The 20,238-nt window shown below is 37.0% G+C and overlaps 1 protein-coding gene across 1 annotated transcript; it reads left to right on the forward strand.

Annotated features, from left to right (window-relative positions):
• Nucleotides 1–168: 168 nt before the first annotated feature.
• On the forward strand, nucleotides 169–20,068 carry LOC121378523 (28S ribosomal protein S27, mitochondrial-like). Its single transcript, XM_041506735.1, has 10 exons — nucleotides 169–258; nucleotides 3,556–3,645; nucleotides 5,206–5,276; nucleotides 7,104–7,168; nucleotides 7,824–7,938; nucleotides 9,480–9,558; nucleotides 12,626–12,774; nucleotides 15,843–16,091; nucleotides 18,201–18,350; nucleotides 19,545–20,068. The coding sequence occupies exons 1-10, from the start codon at nucleotides 174–176 to the stop codon at nucleotides 19,941–19,943; spliced, it is 1,452 nt and encodes a 483-aa protein (XP_041362669.1). The 5' UTR covers nucleotides 169–173; the 3' UTR covers nucleotides 19,944–20,068.
• Nucleotides 20,069–20,238: the final 170 nt, after the last annotated feature.

Consider the following 20,238-nt stretch of genomic DNA (forward strand, 5'->3'; position numbering starts at 1 on the left):
TAAAAAGGTCTTGCCTTATGCATGGTCTCCCCATAATGGATTTTCTGGACCCTCCCCTAACCTTTTAAAAAGACAATAAAATGTTAAAATAGTGGTGTGTAACCACAGTACTCAAAGATGTTAAAGGGAGATAAAACAATGTTTTTTTCCCCAGTGGTTGTCCCCCATTAACAATGGCAGCTTCCATGTGGAGAACCTTGTCATGTGCAAGCAGGCACTTTAGCTTACGTTTATTCAAAAGAAACATATCATTTTCAGGTGCCAATCGCTCCATACCATGTTTTATGCGATGCAGCAACATTCTATGAATTATTGTTAATAAATAACCAAAATAGTGAATAATTTCTGATCGTCTCCACTCCAGGGGTCGAAATTGTTGTCGGACGTTCGGTCAGGCAAGCTACAAATTCTGCTTGCCCGAATCAAAATGTGGAATTGGTTCGACCGTAATCTTCTATATCAAAGGCTTTAAAGACTAACCCTAACCCTAACCATTAAAATGGGGTACGGGTCGAATTAGTCCGAAAATACGTCTAAAGAAAAAGGTTCTTTCTAAATTCGAAAATTGTTACTAGTACATTACCCTATATATAGCTGGTATTCAAAATGTGTGTCACCATGTTTTAACCATTTCTTAACCAAAATAGTGCAACAAATGGACACACAAAACAAAAATATATGAATGCTGGTCAGCTCGCCCCAAAACAAACTTACCCCAGTGTTTGGTCAACTCGCCCCAAACTTTACTGGCAGTAAATAATTAAAAATGGATGTCTACAAGTTTGGTGTCATTGTATTTATTAATATTACATTGAAACTCTGCTATTACGACCACTTATTAACTGGTTTTATGTTGTGCAAATCCTAATATTGGATAATTAATAATGAATTGTCATGCCTATGTGACTTAACTAAACAGTGTGGGGTGAGTTGACCAACCGCTGGGGCGAGTTGTTTGGGAACGAGATGGTTTTGGGGTGAGTTGACCTCTTCCCAAATGTATAACCTACCATACTCAATCCTGATTGAAATACTTGTGTCATTATTAACAAAATAAAATTCTAAAGACAACCTTCCAAACTTCCCCTGCCATTTAAAATTTTCTAAATAGAGAGAAGCATTAAAAAAAGTATTGACTTAATGTGGGTCGAACTCGAGCCATATCTGGTTCAGTGGGTGGCACAGCAGTATTTTGACCACGGTATGATCTCCCCCAAAAAGGTGCAGGACATAGCCCAGTGGTAAAGCATTCGATTGATGCACAGTCGGTCATGGATTGATCCCCGTCTGTGGGCCCATTGGGCTATTTCTCGCTCTAGCCAGTGCACTACGACTGGTATATCAAAGGCCATGGTATGTGTTATCCTGTATGTGGGATGGTGCATATAAAAGATCCCTTGCTGCTAGTCGAAAAGAGTAGCCCATGAAGTGGCGATGGCAGTTTTCCTCTCTCAATATCTGTGTGGTCTTTAACCATATGCCCGACACCATATATCCGTAAATAAAATGTGTTGAGTGCATCGTTAAATAAAACATTTCCTTCCTTCAAATTTAAAAAAAAAAAAATGAAATTGACAAAGTTTGACAGGATAGGTTATGACGAACACTCGCACAGTTACTGACCAAGTTTAGCTCCAAGCTTCAATTTATTCAAATGTAGTCCCAATACATCTGCCATCAAACTGAATTCTGTTTGGTGGCAGATGTGTCAGACTAGCTCAGTTGCTAAATTATTGTACTACTTATCAGGTGATTATATCTGGGGAGAATTTTAAGTCCTTTATTTTATACAAATTGGGGAAAAAACAAAAACAAAGAAAAGAAATCACAAACGGAAAACTAATCATTAATGTCTATTTATTACAAGTTACTGGTTTAAAACTGCTGTAGGCATGCAGGCACCAAATTGATGACAAAATCATTTCCAAATTGATGTGGGTAACATTCTTAAGCTCAAAACCTACGTAGTATGTATCAGGGTTCGAAACTTGCCGAAAAATATGGCGTCCCAAAAAATAATGGATGTTGGCAAATTATGGTAAGTGAACCACGAGCAAGATTTTAATGTGGAATACAAATATTAATAGTGGCTCATATGTTCTAGCTCTAAAGAAGATAATGTTATTTGGGCGACTACCGCCATTATTTTAAAATATTTAATTCATCCAAACAGGACATTGGTCGCATTTGGTAACCTGGCCACAGGCCGTTTCGAGCCCTGATGTATCACTGCTTATATACAGGTAGTTCCACTACAGATTACAATTGTTCATGGGAACTGTTTTTTTGTTTGCACGAACAACCATTCGGTTACTTTGTGAACCCTTAAAAAATTAGTTTTGAACTACCTTAAATCCTTGATTTGAGGCCTGCCTTGATTAGAGGTTAGGTCTCAAAGTGTCTTTGAAAAACTAGAGGCCTGATTTGAATAAAAGCCTGCTTTTTACATATAAAGGTTAACTTCTGCTTTATCAGGTTAATGATGACATACTCGTCATTTCCATTGCATAAGATCAAAAGCTTAGGCTACAACCATATGGCGAGAACAGGAAAAGAAAAAGGTGTTTCAATTCTCAGTGAGATATTCCACATAATAAAAAAGTTGGAAAACCTACATTCGAGCATGACCTTGCAATATTATACGGCGACATATATGTTAGAAAATATTGCATAAAAAAAAATAGAAGGATGCTTTGAATAGAAAGAAAGAAAGAAATATGTTATTTAACAACGCACTCAACACATTTTATTTATGGTTATATGGCGTCAGACATGGTTAAGGACCACACAGATATTGACAAAGGAAACCCGCTGTTGCTACTTCATGGGCTACTCTTTTCGATTAGCAGCAAGGGTTCTTTTATATGCACCATCCCACAGACAGGGTAGTACATACCTTTGATCTACCAGCTGTGGTACACTGGCTGGAATGAGAAATAGCCCAATGGGCCCACCGACGGGGCCTTGAATAGAGGCTGGGTCTCAGAGTGTCTCGAAAAATAGGCTTTTATTCAAGGATTTATGGTATTTCAGATATTTTCTAAACTAATTTTGGACACTGTTTTACGTGCTACATTAATTTGTTTTAAGTACATTTAGAATATTGTTGTAGTAGACATGTGATCTGGTTAGGTTACTCATGTGCAGGGTTCGAACTTAAGAATTTGTCTTCCACGGCAATTTTTAAAAGAATTGCCATACGTGAAACGGCCCACCGACGGCAATTTTGAGCTTGCCTATGGCAATTTTTTTTTTAAATGTGACATTTGCAACAAATAAATATGACTCAAAAGGTTATGTTTCTGTATGTAGACCTATTTCAAATGTACAAATGTTAAATATTGGCAGATAATGCACACCTGGTGTATCATTTTGTACCATTGTTGTGGAGATTTGCCGTGACAGCACTTTTGATTGAAACCAAAAAATTTGGTTACCGTACCTGGGTAAAAATGAGGTCAACAATCTTACAGTTTTTTTAAATTTTGAAATATTGTTCCTTGCAAGTGCAATAGAAATTATGTCAAATATTAATTTTTTTGTTTTCACTTCCAGCTCGACGACTACTTCTCTCAGAGGCATACAGTTGTAATGAAGCGTGGCAGAAAAGGCTTGAATCTCCAGTGTTTGAAAAAATAGTTTTCAGTAAGAACGGGCATATTAAGTCATTCTGATTTTAGGCTTGAATCTCCAGGGTTTGATGATAATTGAAAATGTATTGGTTGGACTCACTTAAATGCCTTGATTAATTATGAAATCCATAAATAATTGGTGGTTGTAGAATATAGTTTATATGATGAAATTGTTGTAAAATATTTTGAATTTGGGCATCATTTTATGTACTAAGGTATTAAGGTTAAAATTAGTAAATTTTGTAGGACCTATTCTGTTAAAATATACACAAATGTAGTTGCATTGTCTTTATGATTCAACCATTCCTAAGTTCAGGAATATAATGGAGGATGGTCTCAGGAGGGTGAATAATTGTGGTCACTTGCTAAGTGTCACTGTTTTGCACCAAAAGTTAGAGAAGTGAAGTGTGACAAAAGATAATGTACTGGTACTAGCAGGGCTTCTAGAATTATTACAAAATTCACTAACTATGGGATCAGTGATTTAAAAAATGTACTAGCCACAATTAAACATTAACTAGCCCCACTTTACTCTAAGTTCATACAATTTTACTAATAGTAATAATTGGATATGCCACCTAAACAAGGAGATAGAGGTTAAAAACACTAAGATGCAAATAAAATATGTAAGTAAAATAGACTTAAATGCAGCATTTGACCACCTTTTTTCACTAGCCGTCGGGCATGGCAATAATAGTTATATACTATCCCAACATTGAATATCACTAGCCATGGGAGTGAGGCTACCATAATCTAGAAGACCTTGGTACTCCCTGTCGGTGAACCCATTGGGCTATTTCTCGTTCCAACCAGTGCTCCACAATTGGTGTAACAAAGGCCGTAGTATGTACTGTCCTGTCTGTGGGATGGTGCATATAAAAGATCCCTTGCTGCTAATCAAAAAGAGTAGCCCATGAAGTGGTGACAGCAGGTTTCCTCTCTCAATATCTGTGTGGTCCTTAACCATATGTCTGGTGCCATATAACCATAAATAAACTGTGTTGAGTGCATCATTAAATAAAACATTTCCTTCGTTCCTTCCCTTGGTACTAGTCAAAATGTTTGCCAGTACTCAGCCACTGTGGGCCTATGTCCTGGTTGTGCCATTGAAAGTTGATTGGTTGGGGTGATGTTAGACTTTTATTCATTCAAACATTGATGTAACTTTGTAATGGCTGTTGTTATATGCTCTGTATTATTAAAATAACAAAACAGTTTTTGATGATAAACTTTGAAATAAAACAATACAAATACATTCAATTTTAGAACCCTAATTCCTTATTCATCACAGCTTCATACCTTGTTTTGACTCCTCACAAATTTGTTTGTTTGTATACCTTTGTTATTAAACCATTCATTCATTCATACATACATTCATTCATTCATTCATTCATTCATTCATTCATTCATTCATTCATTCATTCATTCTTACTTTCCGTCCATTTGTTAATTCTTTCCATCCATTCATTTATTCACAATACTGTTAAATTCAAACACTGAACTGTAGTACACCTATCATAATGTTGCATTTTAATAAGACATGACTTGTACGGGTATCTTCTCATTTTTGCAGGTGAGTTTGCAATCCAGTTGAAGGACAAGTTAGAAAAGCAGAAGCGAGCCAGTGTGATTGATATGGATATTGTGAGTAACAAACTAAACATGATATGGATATAGTGATGACACACTAAACCAGTGTGATTGATATTGATATAGTGAGTGACAAACTAAACCAGTGTGATTGATATGGATATATAGTGAGTGACAAATTAAACCACTGTGATTGATATGGATATAGTGAGTGACAAACTAAACCAGTGTGATTGATATGGATATAGTGAGTGACAACCTAAACCAGTGTGATTGATATGGATATAGTGAGTAACAAACTAAACCAGTGTGATTGATATGGATATAGTGAGTGACAAACTAAACCAGCACCACTGTTAACTTACTGTTCTGTTTACTCTGTCAAAAGCTATAACTATAGTATATTAAAAGTTCATTGCCTAAATGCAATATACAGCAATTTCCAGATTTTTAAGTTAGCAATAAAAGTATGCTATTGTTGGTACAACTGAACAAGACGGCAGTAAATCTTCTGTCAATACCCACTGAAAAGAATGTTAAAACTGTTCTTTGTATGTTATATAAACTAAGTCATGTTGCAACAAAACAATTTTTTTTTCTCATCACATATTATACTACTCCATCATATGTGATCTTGTAGGATAAAAAAAGTACACTCGAAATCCTGGAAATTTTTAGCCTTGTCTCAGGGTTGAAATTTCCACCACCAAGGAGTCTCTTTCTCTCATTCTTCGGTAAATAAGCCATTATTTTACATGAACAGACAAAGATGGCTGAAAAAGTAACTTTTTTATTTGACTCTTTTATCATAAATAAACTACTGTATTGTATTTGCCGTGTTTATTTCATGTGTTAAATATAATTAAAGTAACAAGACCGCTTTTATAATGAAGGTTTTAATCACAAGATATCAATCTGAAACTGTCTAATGACCTCACATCACCATCTCACGTTAATATGATATCATGTACATGTATGTGTATTACCAACGATGTCATGTTGAACACAAGTGAGTGATGTGAGATAGAAATTCCTTTCATAGCTTTCTTTCATGGGATAGTTCAGTTCTATATATTCACCAAACTGAGCCTTAATTTACATTTGGCAATAAGGTGATTGACAGCTTGGATTGAATAATGTATAGTTAACTGTTGGATTATTTTTCGCTCCAGCCAGTGCACCACGACTGGTACACCAAAGGCCGTGGTATGTGCTATCCTGTCAATGGGATGATGCATATAAAAGATCCCTTGCTGCTAATCGAAAAGAGTAGCCCATGAAGTGGCGACAGCGGGTTTCCTCCTTCAATATCTGTGTGGTCCTTAACCATATGTCTGATGCCATATAACCGTAAATAAAATGTGTTGAGTGCGTCGTTAAATAAAACATTTCCTTCCTTCCTCTATAATAGATGCTTGGTAGTAATGCTAATATCAATAAATGTGGTCATCCAGATTTGGGCATTTTTGTTTAATTTGGGCAGAAGCCAGCCTGAAACAATGGAAGCCCGTACGCCTATGTGAAAGAAAGAATAGCTCATGCAGTGTCCACGTACATGTTGTGTTGGGAATTGAATCAGAGTTGTGATTCATATCAGTTTTGAACAGTTGTTTCTTCTGAATAAAAATCAACAGTAAAAATTTAAATACCACAGAGTATACAGAGCCAGATTTAGCACTCACCATCAGCAAATTTTATTTTAATTTGGTGAAATAATTTCATGTACTAATTGATATTTTGCTGCTTCAAGTTGAAATCAGATCATTTCTATATTTGATACTGTTTTTAAATTATAAATACAATAAACAATTGTTTTGATAATTGTAATATTGTACTGAAATTTCTGAAATTATAGGGTGACTAACACTGTCATATTTTCAGTTTGCTAACAAGCTGCATGAAATGGATTTGTCTGATGTGGAATTTATGGAAGATTTGATCAAAAGGTAGGTTTGAATTTGAAATGTTGAACAAATTATTTAAAATGCATAATGTGCTTGTTACAGCATGCTGTTGCAGAATTATACAATTTAAGCCCTTTGTTATGTATCAGTTTTGAATGAATGAATGAATGAATGAATAAAACCCATCATAATCAGTTTTTATTTCATTTCATTTCAACTTATTTTTGTGTTTATATTCAATTAAGGTTCAAGCACGCTGTCCTGGGCACACACCTCAGCTATCTGGGCTGTTTGTCCAGGACAGTGGGTTAGTTGTTAGTTGTTAGTGAGAGGAAAGAGGGTGTAGTGGTCTTAAACATACTCATTGAGTCATTAAAACTCGCTCTGGGTGGGAGCCGATACCGGGCTGTGAACCCTGTACCTACCAGCCTTATGTCCGTTGGCTTAACCACCAAGGCAGGTTCAATTTTGATTGATATGTTTTAATAAGAAATAACAGACAATATTTATAATTAAATTTGAAGCATACTTACGGTACTAAAAGTTCGTATTGTATTTGGAATTATTTTACAATTTAACGCTCATGTAAGTACGCTCATGTAAGTACTAATATAATAAAGTAACTTAGATAATGTTATTACATAGCCTAATAAAGCATAGATTTATTGTTAGATACCTGGCTGTACTTTCATTTTAGGTTTCGATTCACTGAGGATGCTGTTCCTGTCCAAGATTCAATTGTACACGCTATAATCCGGGCTTACATCAACCTCGGGCTCGTCGATCGATTACTTGCCATGATCAAAGACAGGGTAAGCTGTGTTGTATTTGTTTCTCAGTTATGAGGTGAAACGTAGCCCAGTGGTAAAGCGCTCACTTGATGTGCGGTCGGTTTGGGATCGATCCCTGTTAGTGGACACATTGGGCTATTTCTCACTCCAGCCAGTGCACCACGACTGGTACATCAAAGGCTGTGGTATGTGTTATCCTGTCTATGGGATGGTGCATATAAAAGATCCGTTGCTGCTAATCGAAAAGAGTCCATGAAGTGGCAACAGTGGGTTTTCTCCCTCAATATCTGTGTGGTTCTTAACCATATGTCCGACGCCATATCACTGTAAACAAAATGTGTTGAGTGTGTCATTAAATAAACTATTTCCTTCCTTCCTTCTAAGTTATCGTAGAAAAACAGTAAAAGCCTGTCTAGGGATTTTCAAAGCTATCTTAATGATGTCGTAGCTTATGATGGTTTTATAATTTTGTAGTGCTAAGATAGCTTCGAAAATATAGGCCATGAATTGCAAATTTGGGGCTGTTCAACAGTTACGTAAGCTGTTAGGAGTGGAGGATGATCTTGGGATGTATTGCAAAACATTACAAGGGAGAGGGTGTTTGCCAAGAGTTTTGTAACAATTTCGAAACCATGTCTTTTTTCAAAATTCTCTTTAGGCTAATTTTTCTGTTACAGTTAATTCTCTGCTATTTTCCCCATCCCAATCAGTGCTGAACAACTTGTATATCAAAGGCTGTGGTATGTGCTGTTTTGCCTGTGCAAAAGTACATGTAACAGATCCCTGGCTGTTAATGTAAAAATATAGTGGTTTTCCCTTATGACTGTATCAGAATTACCAAATGTTTGACATCCAGTAGCCAATGATTAATAAATCATTGTGCTCTAGTGGTGTTGTTAAACAAAACAAGCTGTAACAAAAACTGAATCAGAATAAGAATTTCTGGTTAGGCCTAAATAGGTTTGTCAGTCTAACTTTATTTGTGCCAGAATCTAGTTTTAAAATGAAATTCCATCACAAAACCAGTTGGTATAATAATCGTTACAGACTGAACCTTTTGTGTTGTTGAGACGTAGACAATTGAAAATGTCTTAACAGATTGAGCTAACTGTAATCCGAATAATGTTTTGTCTTTTTTTTTAATATTAAATATTGTAAATGATGCCAGGAATGGAAATACCAGGCAACAGGTAACAAAACAAAATATTCTGTCAATTAACAGCAGGTAATTTTATGTGAATAGTCAGGTATTTTATGTGAATAGTCAGGTATTTTTGCATGCTTTTATATGAAAAATATTTTCTTTTATCTCATGAAAATTTCATTTACTTGACTGTTAATAACTTATGTTTCAAAAACAAAATATTTCTTGTAACATAATCCACTATTATGACAGTAGGTCAGATTTTATTTTGTTAAATATATCATTTAAAAAAAATATAATTGGAAAAACAATGTAGAAGAAAATAATTAATGACTTTTGTGAGTTGGTGAGGCTAAAGCGAATAATGTTTTCGCATGGTAATTATTTTAAGTTGTACTTACTTTATTGTTTGTTTTAGGTCAATTACGGACTATTTCCTGACTACTACGCTGTCAACATTCTCCTAGATCACTTCATCAAGCAGGAAAACTTTGCTGGTACTCATTCAGTTTATTTCTATCATTTGAAATCTCTCTCATTTGCAGAAGTTAAATCTGAAATGTCAATAATTCGCGAATAAAATATACCACAAAAATCACTAACATGCTGATAGGATTGCAAATTCAATTACCGTATATCTTCGCCTATAAGTCAAATTTTTTTCACCCAAAAATTATTTTATAACTTGGGGGGTCGACTTATAAGAGGGTAAAAATATTCCACCCAAAAATATTACCGTTTTGGGAATTATTTTACAAGTTTTATTGTTGAAGTATGCCCTGTATTTATACTCAAATATGTTAATTTGACACATTTATTTTTTATACCCTATTTTTTTTGGCATTAGAACGGTTTTGGTTATGCGAAAAGGCGTACGATCTCACTCACATGCCAAGACAACAGTCCACTTAGTTAAATTAACAGTCATCACTAATAGCAAAAATGTAAACAATATTAACTACCTGTTGCCTGAGTTTATTTTGAAATCTGGTCACTGGCATTAATGGTTGTTCAAATAATGTTTTGTCGGTGATTAACTTTATGAATATTACTGAGCTTTCCCTTAAAATAGACTGATCTCTGCAGTTCACTAGTGCAATAGGGACACATCATTTGGTACAAAAACCAGTGTACTTTCCAGAGTCATCCTCCTTACATGTATTAATATGGCGGCAAAACATGTGATTAACCGATGATACATGTACTTTCAGTTTTATCGTAGTGATCTGTTGTCAGTGTTTATAAATAAAGTTGTTGTTTTTGCACAAAACCATGCTGTACAGTACCATACAGTAACAGTCAAACAGCTTTCACTCTCTACTAAGGGAATATTTCGTTTTGATGCTATGTACATAGTTTATTGCGATGTACAAAACGTGAAAAACGAAGTTTGTAAAATAATTTTCTTTTGTTCAGATATTGTACATTATTGTTCTTATGTGCTGAAAATAAGAAATACTTCAATATTTATACGTTGTTTTTCATGGGTTGACTTATAAATGGGTCAATAAAAAAATAAGTTTTCAGGGCTTGAAATTAGTTACTCGACTTATAGCCGAGATCGACTTACAGGCGAAGATATACGGTAAGCACAAACATATTTTCGATTTAGCTGGGAATAATGTTCATAGATTTAAAACATGTTATACACTTCTGTCTTATGATGGGGCTGAATATAACCCAGTGGTAAAGCATGCTTGCTTGATGAGCGGCTGGTCTGGGATCGATCCCCGTTGGTGGGCTCATTGGGCCATTTCTCATTCCAGCCATTACATCATGACTGTTATATTAAAGGCCATGGTATGTGCTATCCTGTATGTGGGATGGTGCATATAAAAGATCCTTTGCTACTAATAGAAAAATGGAACGGGTTTGCACTCTTAAGGCAATATGTCAAAATTATTAAATATTAGACATCTAATAGCCAGTGATCAATAAATCAATGTGCTCTAGTGGTGTCGTTAAACAAAACAAACTTAACAATGGCAGGCAACTCGGGACTGTCTCTGTGATGCTATTTTGGTCTCATATACACTTTTCTGTGAAAAGTAACTCTTAATATTATACTGATGAAAAGAAATAAGGGATCACACTAACAGTAACAGCAAATATTGGCTGCAGTTCCTAATGTCAGAAGTTGACAGTGTTACTAGCAGTCATTTCGACACTACTGACATTGGAGTCCCACATTACAACTTTGTATAAAATAACAAGACATTAATATGCTAAGAATGAACTAATGGAACTATCCTGAGTTTTTAGCCATTTTAAAAGGTTTTCAACAAATAAAATATTTTTTACATTATTAAAATTACAATTTACGTAACATGTTCTTGCTTTGAATGTGAATATCTATAACCATTGCATATTTTGTAGTGTGTCAATATCAAATTTTGGCTAAAATGATTCTTTATGTATATTAAGTGAGCTCTGGGGTCTAATGGATCAGCTAACGACAATGGTTCAAATCCAGTCAAAGCTGGCTCACACATTCATTCATCTTTCTCATCTATCACTCTCTGCCTGTCATTCTCATTATCTTAATGTAAAAAAAACCTTTCCAGTTTTTCCCATGATTTCAGTCTGTTTCGACCCTTTGTCAGTTTCCTCCAACTCATCTTCTGATCTGTCCACACCATTGCCTACCTGTCTCATCTCTGTGTACTTTCTTGCATCCATCTGACATCCTCGTCCTCTGCCGCTAATAAAGCTGGTCTGACCCACGGTACTAACTAACGACTGCCGGTAGTAGGGGAGCATAGTAGGTAGTTACAAGTGCCTCTTAATAATGCCAGTAGTAACTACTGAACACTCTCCGAAGTGGTCAAACTAAGCCCACAGCTAAAAGCTGATGGGGAATGACAGGTGTGTGACACGGATAGCCACAAGAGACAAGTACCTATTGTGGTCGGAGAGACAAGGACTGGGATGTGGAGGTGGACAGCAAGATAAATTGGAAGATTGGAGGAGTTGCTAGATCGGCAAGAAATGAGATGGAATTCAAAGGAGTAAAATAAAAAAATAAAAAAAATAAAAATTATTATTTCTTCCAATGGCCAAACGAAATTCGAAATAATTTGGTCAAAGGTCATTCCAAATGTATTTATCTGTATAATGCTTTATATTTAAAATATGTTACGGTAAGATAGTATTTATTAAAAGAAACCAAAACAAAGTGGGATGTATGTTCATTTTGTTGAGGGTAGGGTGGATGAGTGGGTGGACAAATGGAATTCCTGCTAAGGAAGGAATGAATGAATGAATGTTTAACGACACCCCAGCACAAAAATACACATCGGCTATTGGCTAGGGATGAAAAATCAGAATAGTCCCTTCAAATTATGACTACACAGGGAACATTTTGTTCAGTATCACGTTGCGATTCGCTGTGCAACTTTCAGAGATCACTACACAATTATAAACCATTAAAATAGTACTTGCTAATCAATTTTCAGTTATATCAGAAAAATCACTAATCAACATTTTGAAAATCAAATGTTCCCTGCTACAATTCCATGTGTTCTCTTGCTTCATTCCATCAATATGTATTATTTTGGTTTACAGCTGCAGCGAGTCTGGCGTACAAGATGATGCTGCAGGAAGACTTCAGCCACCCTGTCACACATCTTCTCTCTCTATACGCAGCTGTTAAACATCTGCATGTCGGAAAGGTGGATGAAAAGATGTTCGAACCTATCCCTGAAGACAAAGGGGTATAAATTATGATTACCCATATGGGCTCAAATTTACTGGGTAATATGTTTTTCGATCTCTGCACAGTGTGCAGATTGCTTCTACAGCCACTGATTGGCTGGCTTAAAAAATCACATTTGGTTGGTTGTTTGCCACGGCCGGAACTTCAGTTTCATTCATCTATTGTTTCCATTCGTGAGTCAGATTACACATGTATTATATACGAAGATTACAAAGATTAGAGGAAAAATTTGACCCATTTGTTTCATAAACATGAAATGGTATATTTTCATAAGCAGTGTCTTTAGTAGCATATAATTTTTTTTATTTTTTTAATGCAACCACAGTTGTATTATTAGTTCCCTACTGGTCCAATCGGAGGAGACTATAGGTTTCATCTCCGTCCATCCATCCACCTGTCCGTCCGTCCGTCTGTCCGTCTGTCCGTCTGTCGTAGCTCGTTAGTTATTCTCTAAACCTCCAACACCGACATGGCAGTTTGTATAAGTATTACCTTTTCGGAGGTGACATGGTCAACTTTTTGTGTTAACGTATAACGTTGAAGTTTCACATTTAATTCCGCAGAATTTCGTCTCTGTCCTCTATCTGTAGCGGGTTTCCTCTCTATAACTGTGTCCAAATGACCATGTTTGACATCCAATAGCCGATGATTAATAAATCAATGTGCTCTAGTGGTGTCATTAAACAAAACAAACTTCTCCTCTGTTTGTATGTCTTTCTTTGTTTCTCTTTGTTTCTTTTCTTTTCTTTTTTCTGTCTGTCCCACATATAGTTTGCCAGACTTTGTTTTTCACAGTGCCTCAAAATTGAAATTTTGTATATAGCCTTATCATTAATGATGGGTATTTCCAAAAAATTTGTATTGTGATATATTGCGATACAGGGACCTGAATTGTGATATGTACCACAATCTATTGCGAAATCAATTCTTAGTTATTAGAATTTGCTCTAATGTCATGTACATTTGTATAACTTAATAAAATATACCAACAGGAAATAGTTTGACTGGACCGGCCTCGGTGGCGTCGTGGCAGGCCATCGGTCTACAGGCTGGTAGGTACTGGGTTCGGATCCCAGTCGAGGCATGGGATTTTTAATCGAGATACCGACTCCAAACCCTGAGTGAGTGCTCTGCAAGGCTCAATGGGTAGGTGTAAACCACTTGCACCGACCAGTGATCCATAACTGGTTCAACAAAGGCCATGGTTTGTGCTATCCTGCCTGTGGGAAGCGCAAATAAAAGATCCCTTGCTGCCTGTCGTAAAAAGAGTAGCCTATGTGGCGACAGCGGGTTTCCTCTAAAAACAGTGTCAGAATGACCATATGTTTGACGTCCAATAGCCGATGATAAGATAAAAAAATCAATGTGCTCTAGCGGCGTCGTTAAATAAAACAAACTTTATTTATTTTAGTTTGACTGACACTATGACAGCTTTAGTTTTTTGTTTTTCAATGGAAAATACCTTGGAATTTTGAGTTCAAAAAGTGGTTTTTGGCAAGTATTTTCACTTAACAACAATGGCAGGAGGTCGTGGTAATTTTTGGAGATCAATAGCTGATTGTGACAGCTAATTTGATAATAAATTTGATCATTTTACCAACAATTAAAATCACCAAATATTGGGATATGAATCATTATTCCTTTTTAAAAACAATTCTGGTAAAAAAAAACCCACTGTTATTAGGAATAATAGACATAAATACTGTACAGCTGGCTACAAATGCCCATAAGTAAAGGCAACTTTGTAGAGTTTTTGCCTAATTTTAATCAACATTAACTGATCTAAGATATAAAAATTGGAAAAACCCACGAAAATAATACTTACCGATTCAGATATGAACTTTATTTTATGTATTTATAAAACAGTTAAGTGAATATATGTGAGTAAAAATTATAAACTTGTACCCACTCAATGTGGTTTTTGTCAAAAATTAATCCAGTAGTCTAAAGATTAAAGAAAACAAACTTTTTCCTGGTGACTTATACATTTTGACAGAGTTATTTCCCTTGAACTTAGGCAATACGAAAATATGTTGGTTTCATTAAGGGACATGTATTGCACAATCAGTACTTTCAAAACACATGTTTTGTGGGAGGACTGGGTTCCTTTCCTCTGACAACTGTTTATGTTGCAGGAGGAGGACTGTTCCTTTCCTCTGACAACTGTTTATGTTGCAGGAGGAGGACTGGGTTCCTTTCCTCTGACAACTGTTTATGTTGCAGGAGGAGGACTGGGTTCCTTTCCTCTGGCAACTGTTTATGTTGCAGGAGGAGGACTGGGTTCCTTTCCTCTGACAACTGTTTATGTTGCAGGAGGAGGACTGTTCCTTTCCTCTGACAACTGTTTATGTTGCAGGAGGAGGGGTTCCTTTCCTCTGGCAACTGTTTATGTTGCAGGAGGAGGACTGGGTTCCTTTCCTCTGACAACTGTTTATGTTGCAGGAGGAGGACTGTTCCTTTCCTCTGACAACTGTTTATGTTGCAGGAGGAGGACTGGGTTCCTTTCCTCTGGCAACTGTTTATGTTGCAGGAGGAGGACTGGGTTCCTTTCCTCTGGCAACTGTTTATGTTGCAGGAGGAGGACTGGGTTCCTTTCCTCTGACAACTGTTTATGTTGCAGGAGGAGGACTGGGTTCCTTTCCTCTGACAACTGTTTATGTTGCAGGAGGAGGACTGGGTTCCTTTCCTCTGACAACTGTTTATGTTGCAGGAGGAGGACTGTTCCTTTTCTCTGACAACTGTTTATGTTGCAGGAGGAGGACTGGGTTCCTTTCCTCTGACAACTGTATATGTTGCAGGAGGAGGACTGGGTTCCTTTTCTCTGACAACTATTTATGTTGCAGGAGGAGGACTGGGTTCCTTTCCTCTAACAACTGTTTATGTTGCAGGAGGAGGACTGGGTTCCTTTCCTCTAACAACTATTTATGTTGCAGGAGGAGGACTGGGTTCCTTTCCTCTAACAACTGTTTATGTTGCAGGAGGAGGACTGGGTTCCTTTCCTCTGACAACTGTTTATGTTGCAGGAGGAGGACTGTTCGTTTCCTCTGACAACCGTTTATGTTGCAGGAGGAGGACTGGATTCCCGTGAAGTACATCCGCTACCCGCACTACGACGACCACTTTGATGTGAAGGACGAGCGCTTCCTGCTCGGGAAGACCCTCGACATGCTGGGTCAGCACTTGACCTCCGACCCCGTTCTACAGAACTCTGTCCGCCTCATCGGACTCGGGCTGTGGCACAAGTTTGGCAAGGGACTCTTCCTGATGGAGGAACTCGCCAAGACAAAGAAGAAAGAAATTATTTTAAATGAATCTGTAAGCACAGAATACTTCTGAGAATTTTACCTTATCCATCTCCACTGCACCCATCCCCATACATTTGGTGGATTATACATTTGGTGGATTTATGAATAAGTGAAACTAGAAAGAACAGATTTTAGATGAAGCTGTAAGGATAAAATTCTCCCTCCCCACTGTACCCCACCCGATATACTTACTGAATTTATGAATAAGTCTTTCTCTAGAAAGAACAGATTTTAGATGAAACTGTAAGGACAGAATTCTCACCAGGAGTTTAATATCTATTCCTTCATTCTTCCCAACTGTACCCCACCCCGTACACTTGGTGGATTTATGAATAAGTCAATAAGTCGAACTAAAAAAGAACAGATTTTAGATGAAGCTGTAAGCACAGAATACTCCCTCCCTACTCTATCCCACCCCATACTCTTAGTCGATTTATGAATAAGTCAAATTACCATACACTTTGTCGATTTAAGAATAAGTCAAATTACCATACACTTGGTCAATTTAAGAATAAGTCAAATTACCATACACTTGCTCGATTTAAGAATAAGTCGAATAACTTAATCTCTTTCCCCAACAAATGTATGTAGACAACAGTACCTGGCAACAGCGAGCAGCTGAAGGCCACAAAAGCTTTATGAGGTCTGCAAGCATGTACCCCACGATGTTTACATTACAGAGTGATAATTTGGAGTTACTGTGGTGGCTTTCCATGTCCAACATTGCTTGGCTTGGGCACAGCTCTGCTCCCCCCCCCCCCCCCCCCCCCCCCCCCCCCCCCGAACTCATACCATATAACCAGACTTTTTTGTGGGTTTTATTTTCATGGGTTTCGAAAATTTTGTGGTAACCTTCGAAAATTTAAAACCTTGAAAATATCTGAAAATTTCAACAAATGGTATCAAAAATATTCATTGTGACTCAGGGCCATACAACAATAACAAAAATTACAACAAAACCTCCACTAAGAGTAGAATAAAACCTTGCGTGAATTGGTTTTATTGTCGAAGTATGCACGTCGATCTTTATGTCTGTTACACCGTCACCGTACTTCATGGCTGGTATACTGAGCTAGCTTACTATTTGAGTATGAATGAAACGTGTCAAGCTCAGATTAAATATTAAACACAACACCGTCTGACTTAGAAAAACTAACACAAATTGTAATTGGCGTTAATTAAAAGCAAAGACTGTGATCAGTTGTCTTCCTAATAGCGTAATGTATTAGCCAATTACAGTTTAGTGTTCTATTATTTCAACGATATCAATCAAAAGGAAGGCGACATGAAACTGTCAATCAACAATAACAATTCTCGCAAACCATATTTGCTAAACCACAAAATTAAAACTACTCACCTTTCAGTTTTGTAAAACCCTGAAAATAAAAAACCTCAAAATGTGTTTGGTCCCCAAATTACGAACATTTTAGACCACGAAAATGTCCGGTTATGCAGTATAATCTTTACATTTAGCTCACCTGATGACTGTAGGATCAAACACCCATGATACACCCACCAAACCAACTGATGTGCAAAACAACTGGTATATTCAGGGTTGTCATTTCTGCTGTTTTGACTGACAAAGTGCATATAAAAGATTCCTTGATGGCATTTGGTAGGGTTAATATATACAGCAACAGTGAATTTCCTTTTTAACTATTTAGAAAAAAAAGAAAGAAAAAAAGTTTGTTTTGTTTAATGACACCACTAGAGCTCATTGATTTATTAATTGGCTATTGGATGTCAAACATTTGGTAATTTTGACATAGTCAATGAGAGGAAACCTACATTTTTCCATTTGTAGCAAGGGATCTTTTATATGCACCATCCCACAGACAGGATAGCACATACCACAGCCTTTCATATACCAGTCATGGTGCACTGGTTGGAATGAAAAATAAAACAATGGGCCAACGGGATCGATCCCAAACCAACCGCACATCAAGCGAACACTTTACCACTGGGCTACATCCCGCCCCTCACTATTTATTGTCAAAATAAACAGTGGATGTTAAAGACAACAAGCCAGAGTTAAATGGACATTACTGTCCTTTGATTAAGTGGTGTTATACACGTTTTACAGTTATACTTAAAATAATATTATTTTCATTCATATCAGCTAGTTCGATTTGACCGGTGTTTAGAAAATGCTGAAGTCAAAGACCCAGACGCCCCCGAAAAGGAATTAGGCTTGCAGACCATTGATGACGAGATTTACAAGATGAGACTTACACCCGATGCTCGCGAAGAGTTGACAACAGAATGTGAGGTTTGTATCACGTGGTAGTTATTTTATGTATTTGTTTGATAACGAGATTTACAAGATGAGACTTACACCCGATGCTCGCGAAGAGTTGACAACAGAATGTGAGGTTTGTATCACATAGTTATTTTATGTATTTGTTTGATAACGAGATATACAAGATGAGACTTACACCCGATGCTCGCGAAGAGTTGACAACAGAATGTGAGGTTTGTATCACGTGGTAATTATTTTATGTATTTGTTTGATGACAAGATTTACAAGATGAGACTTACACCCGATGCGCGCGAAGAGTTGACAACAGAATGTGAGGTTTGTATCACGTGGTAATTATTTTATGTATTTGTTTGATGACAAGATTTACAAGATGAGACTTACACGTGGTTGAAACAGAATGTGAGGTTTGTATCACATAGTTATTTTATGTATTTGTTTGATGACGAGATATACAAGATGAGACTTACACCCGATGCTCGCGAAGAGTTGACAACAGAATGTGAGGTTTGTATCATGTGTTAGTTTATTTTATATATTTGAAAAGCCATGGTCTGCATTGTCGTGTCTGTCAGAAAGTGTGAGTAAAAGATCCCTTTAAATTTCGCTTCTGATGGGAAAAAGCTGTGGGTTTCCTCTGAAGACTACCTGTGAGAATTACCAAGTGTTTGACATCCAACAGACAATCAGGCTTTCTGCCAGAGGGTAAAATTACATACCCTAAACTCTTGGAAATTTCTGGATACATTTTCGTAATTTTTAAAAAGATTATAATCAAGAGAACTGCTCTTTAAAATTTGTCAAAGTTCATGATCTGTTTTGTTTTTATTATGCAGTGAAAGAATTAAGCAACATTTTTCACTAGTCCACTGGATAAGTACATATTGAAATGTACTTGTTTGTAAATATTTTTATTTGTCCAAATAAATGGTTTGTTTCAGTTAAGTGCAAGGACAATATTTTTGACTGTTCAAAATGAAACTGAATTGGAACATTTTTATTTATCCATAGGACAACCGTTGAGGTAAAATGTGTTGTCCAAGCACATTTTCACTTGTCAGGACAAATGGACAAGTGTTTTATTTCAAATGCTTTTCATAACCTCAAATTATTTTCTGGTAGAAAGCCTGCTGATGATTGATTGTTTTCTAGTGGCATCATAAAAAACCCACAAAAAAACTAAGAAAATCTTATCTTTTTTATCAGGAGATGTGGTACAAGCTGAGATGGGGCGACCAAGTCATCGAGACTGGCGATGGTTTGCTGAAGAGAGTGGAGAGTCTCGTGAAGTCTGAACTCCCGAAACTCGAACCGGCAGACATTGCAGACCAGACGGCCATGTTTGACGAGTGGTCGTCCCGGCGACTGGAGCTCCTAGAGGAGCAGGTGAAGGAGTACATCCGGCAGCAGAAGGAGGCCGAGATCGAGGGCAAGCTGAAGGATCTGCAGGAGAAGGAGGAGCTCCTGCGCTTCTTCGAGCTGCGTGACAAGATTGACCTGGCCAAGGCGAGGGCGCCGAGGGAGAGGCCTGTGAAGCCGGAGGAGGATGAGGAGACAGTGAGGGCCAAGAGGATCAAGAGGAGGAAATACAGACATCACATCTGAACTTTTCTTTTGTGTGTGTGTTTTTTTTACTTGATTTTTTTTTTTTTTTTTTGTACATTAAATGTTGTTGATCCAGGGCTTCTAGATTATGGTAGCCCTACTCCCATGGCTAGTGATATTCAATGTTGGGCTAGTAAATAACTACTATTGCCATACCTGATGGGGCTTCTAGATTATGGTAGCCCCACTCCCATGGCTAGTGATAGTCAATGTTGGGCTAGTAAATAACTACTATTGCCATACCTGATGGGGCTTCTAGATTATGGTAGCCCGACTCCCATGGCTAGTGATATTC

The sequence above is a fragment of the Gigantopelta aegis genome, chromosome 2 (genome assembly GCF_016097555.1).
Source record: "Gigantopelta aegis isolate Gae_Host chromosome 2, Gae_host_genome, whole genome shotgun sequence".
Classification (NCBI taxonomy): Eukaryota; Metazoa; Mollusca; class Gastropoda; order Neomphalida; family Peltospiridae; genus Gigantopelta; species Gigantopelta aegis.

Excerpts from the sequence above, each read along its gene's own strand:
- LOC121378523 (XM_041506735.1), top strand. The coding sequence starts at position 174 with ATGGCAGCTTCCATGTGGAGAACCTTGTCATGTGCAAGCAGGCACTTT. Across the intron at positions 12,775-15,842 it reads CTATCCCTGAAGACAAAGGG|GAGGAGGACTGGATTCCCGT; the intron begins GTATAAATTATG and ends TTTATGTTGCAG. Across the intron at positions 16,092-18,200 it reads AAATTATTTTAAATGAATCT|CTAGTTCGATTTGACCGGTG; the intron begins GTAAGCACAGAA and ends CATTCATATCAG.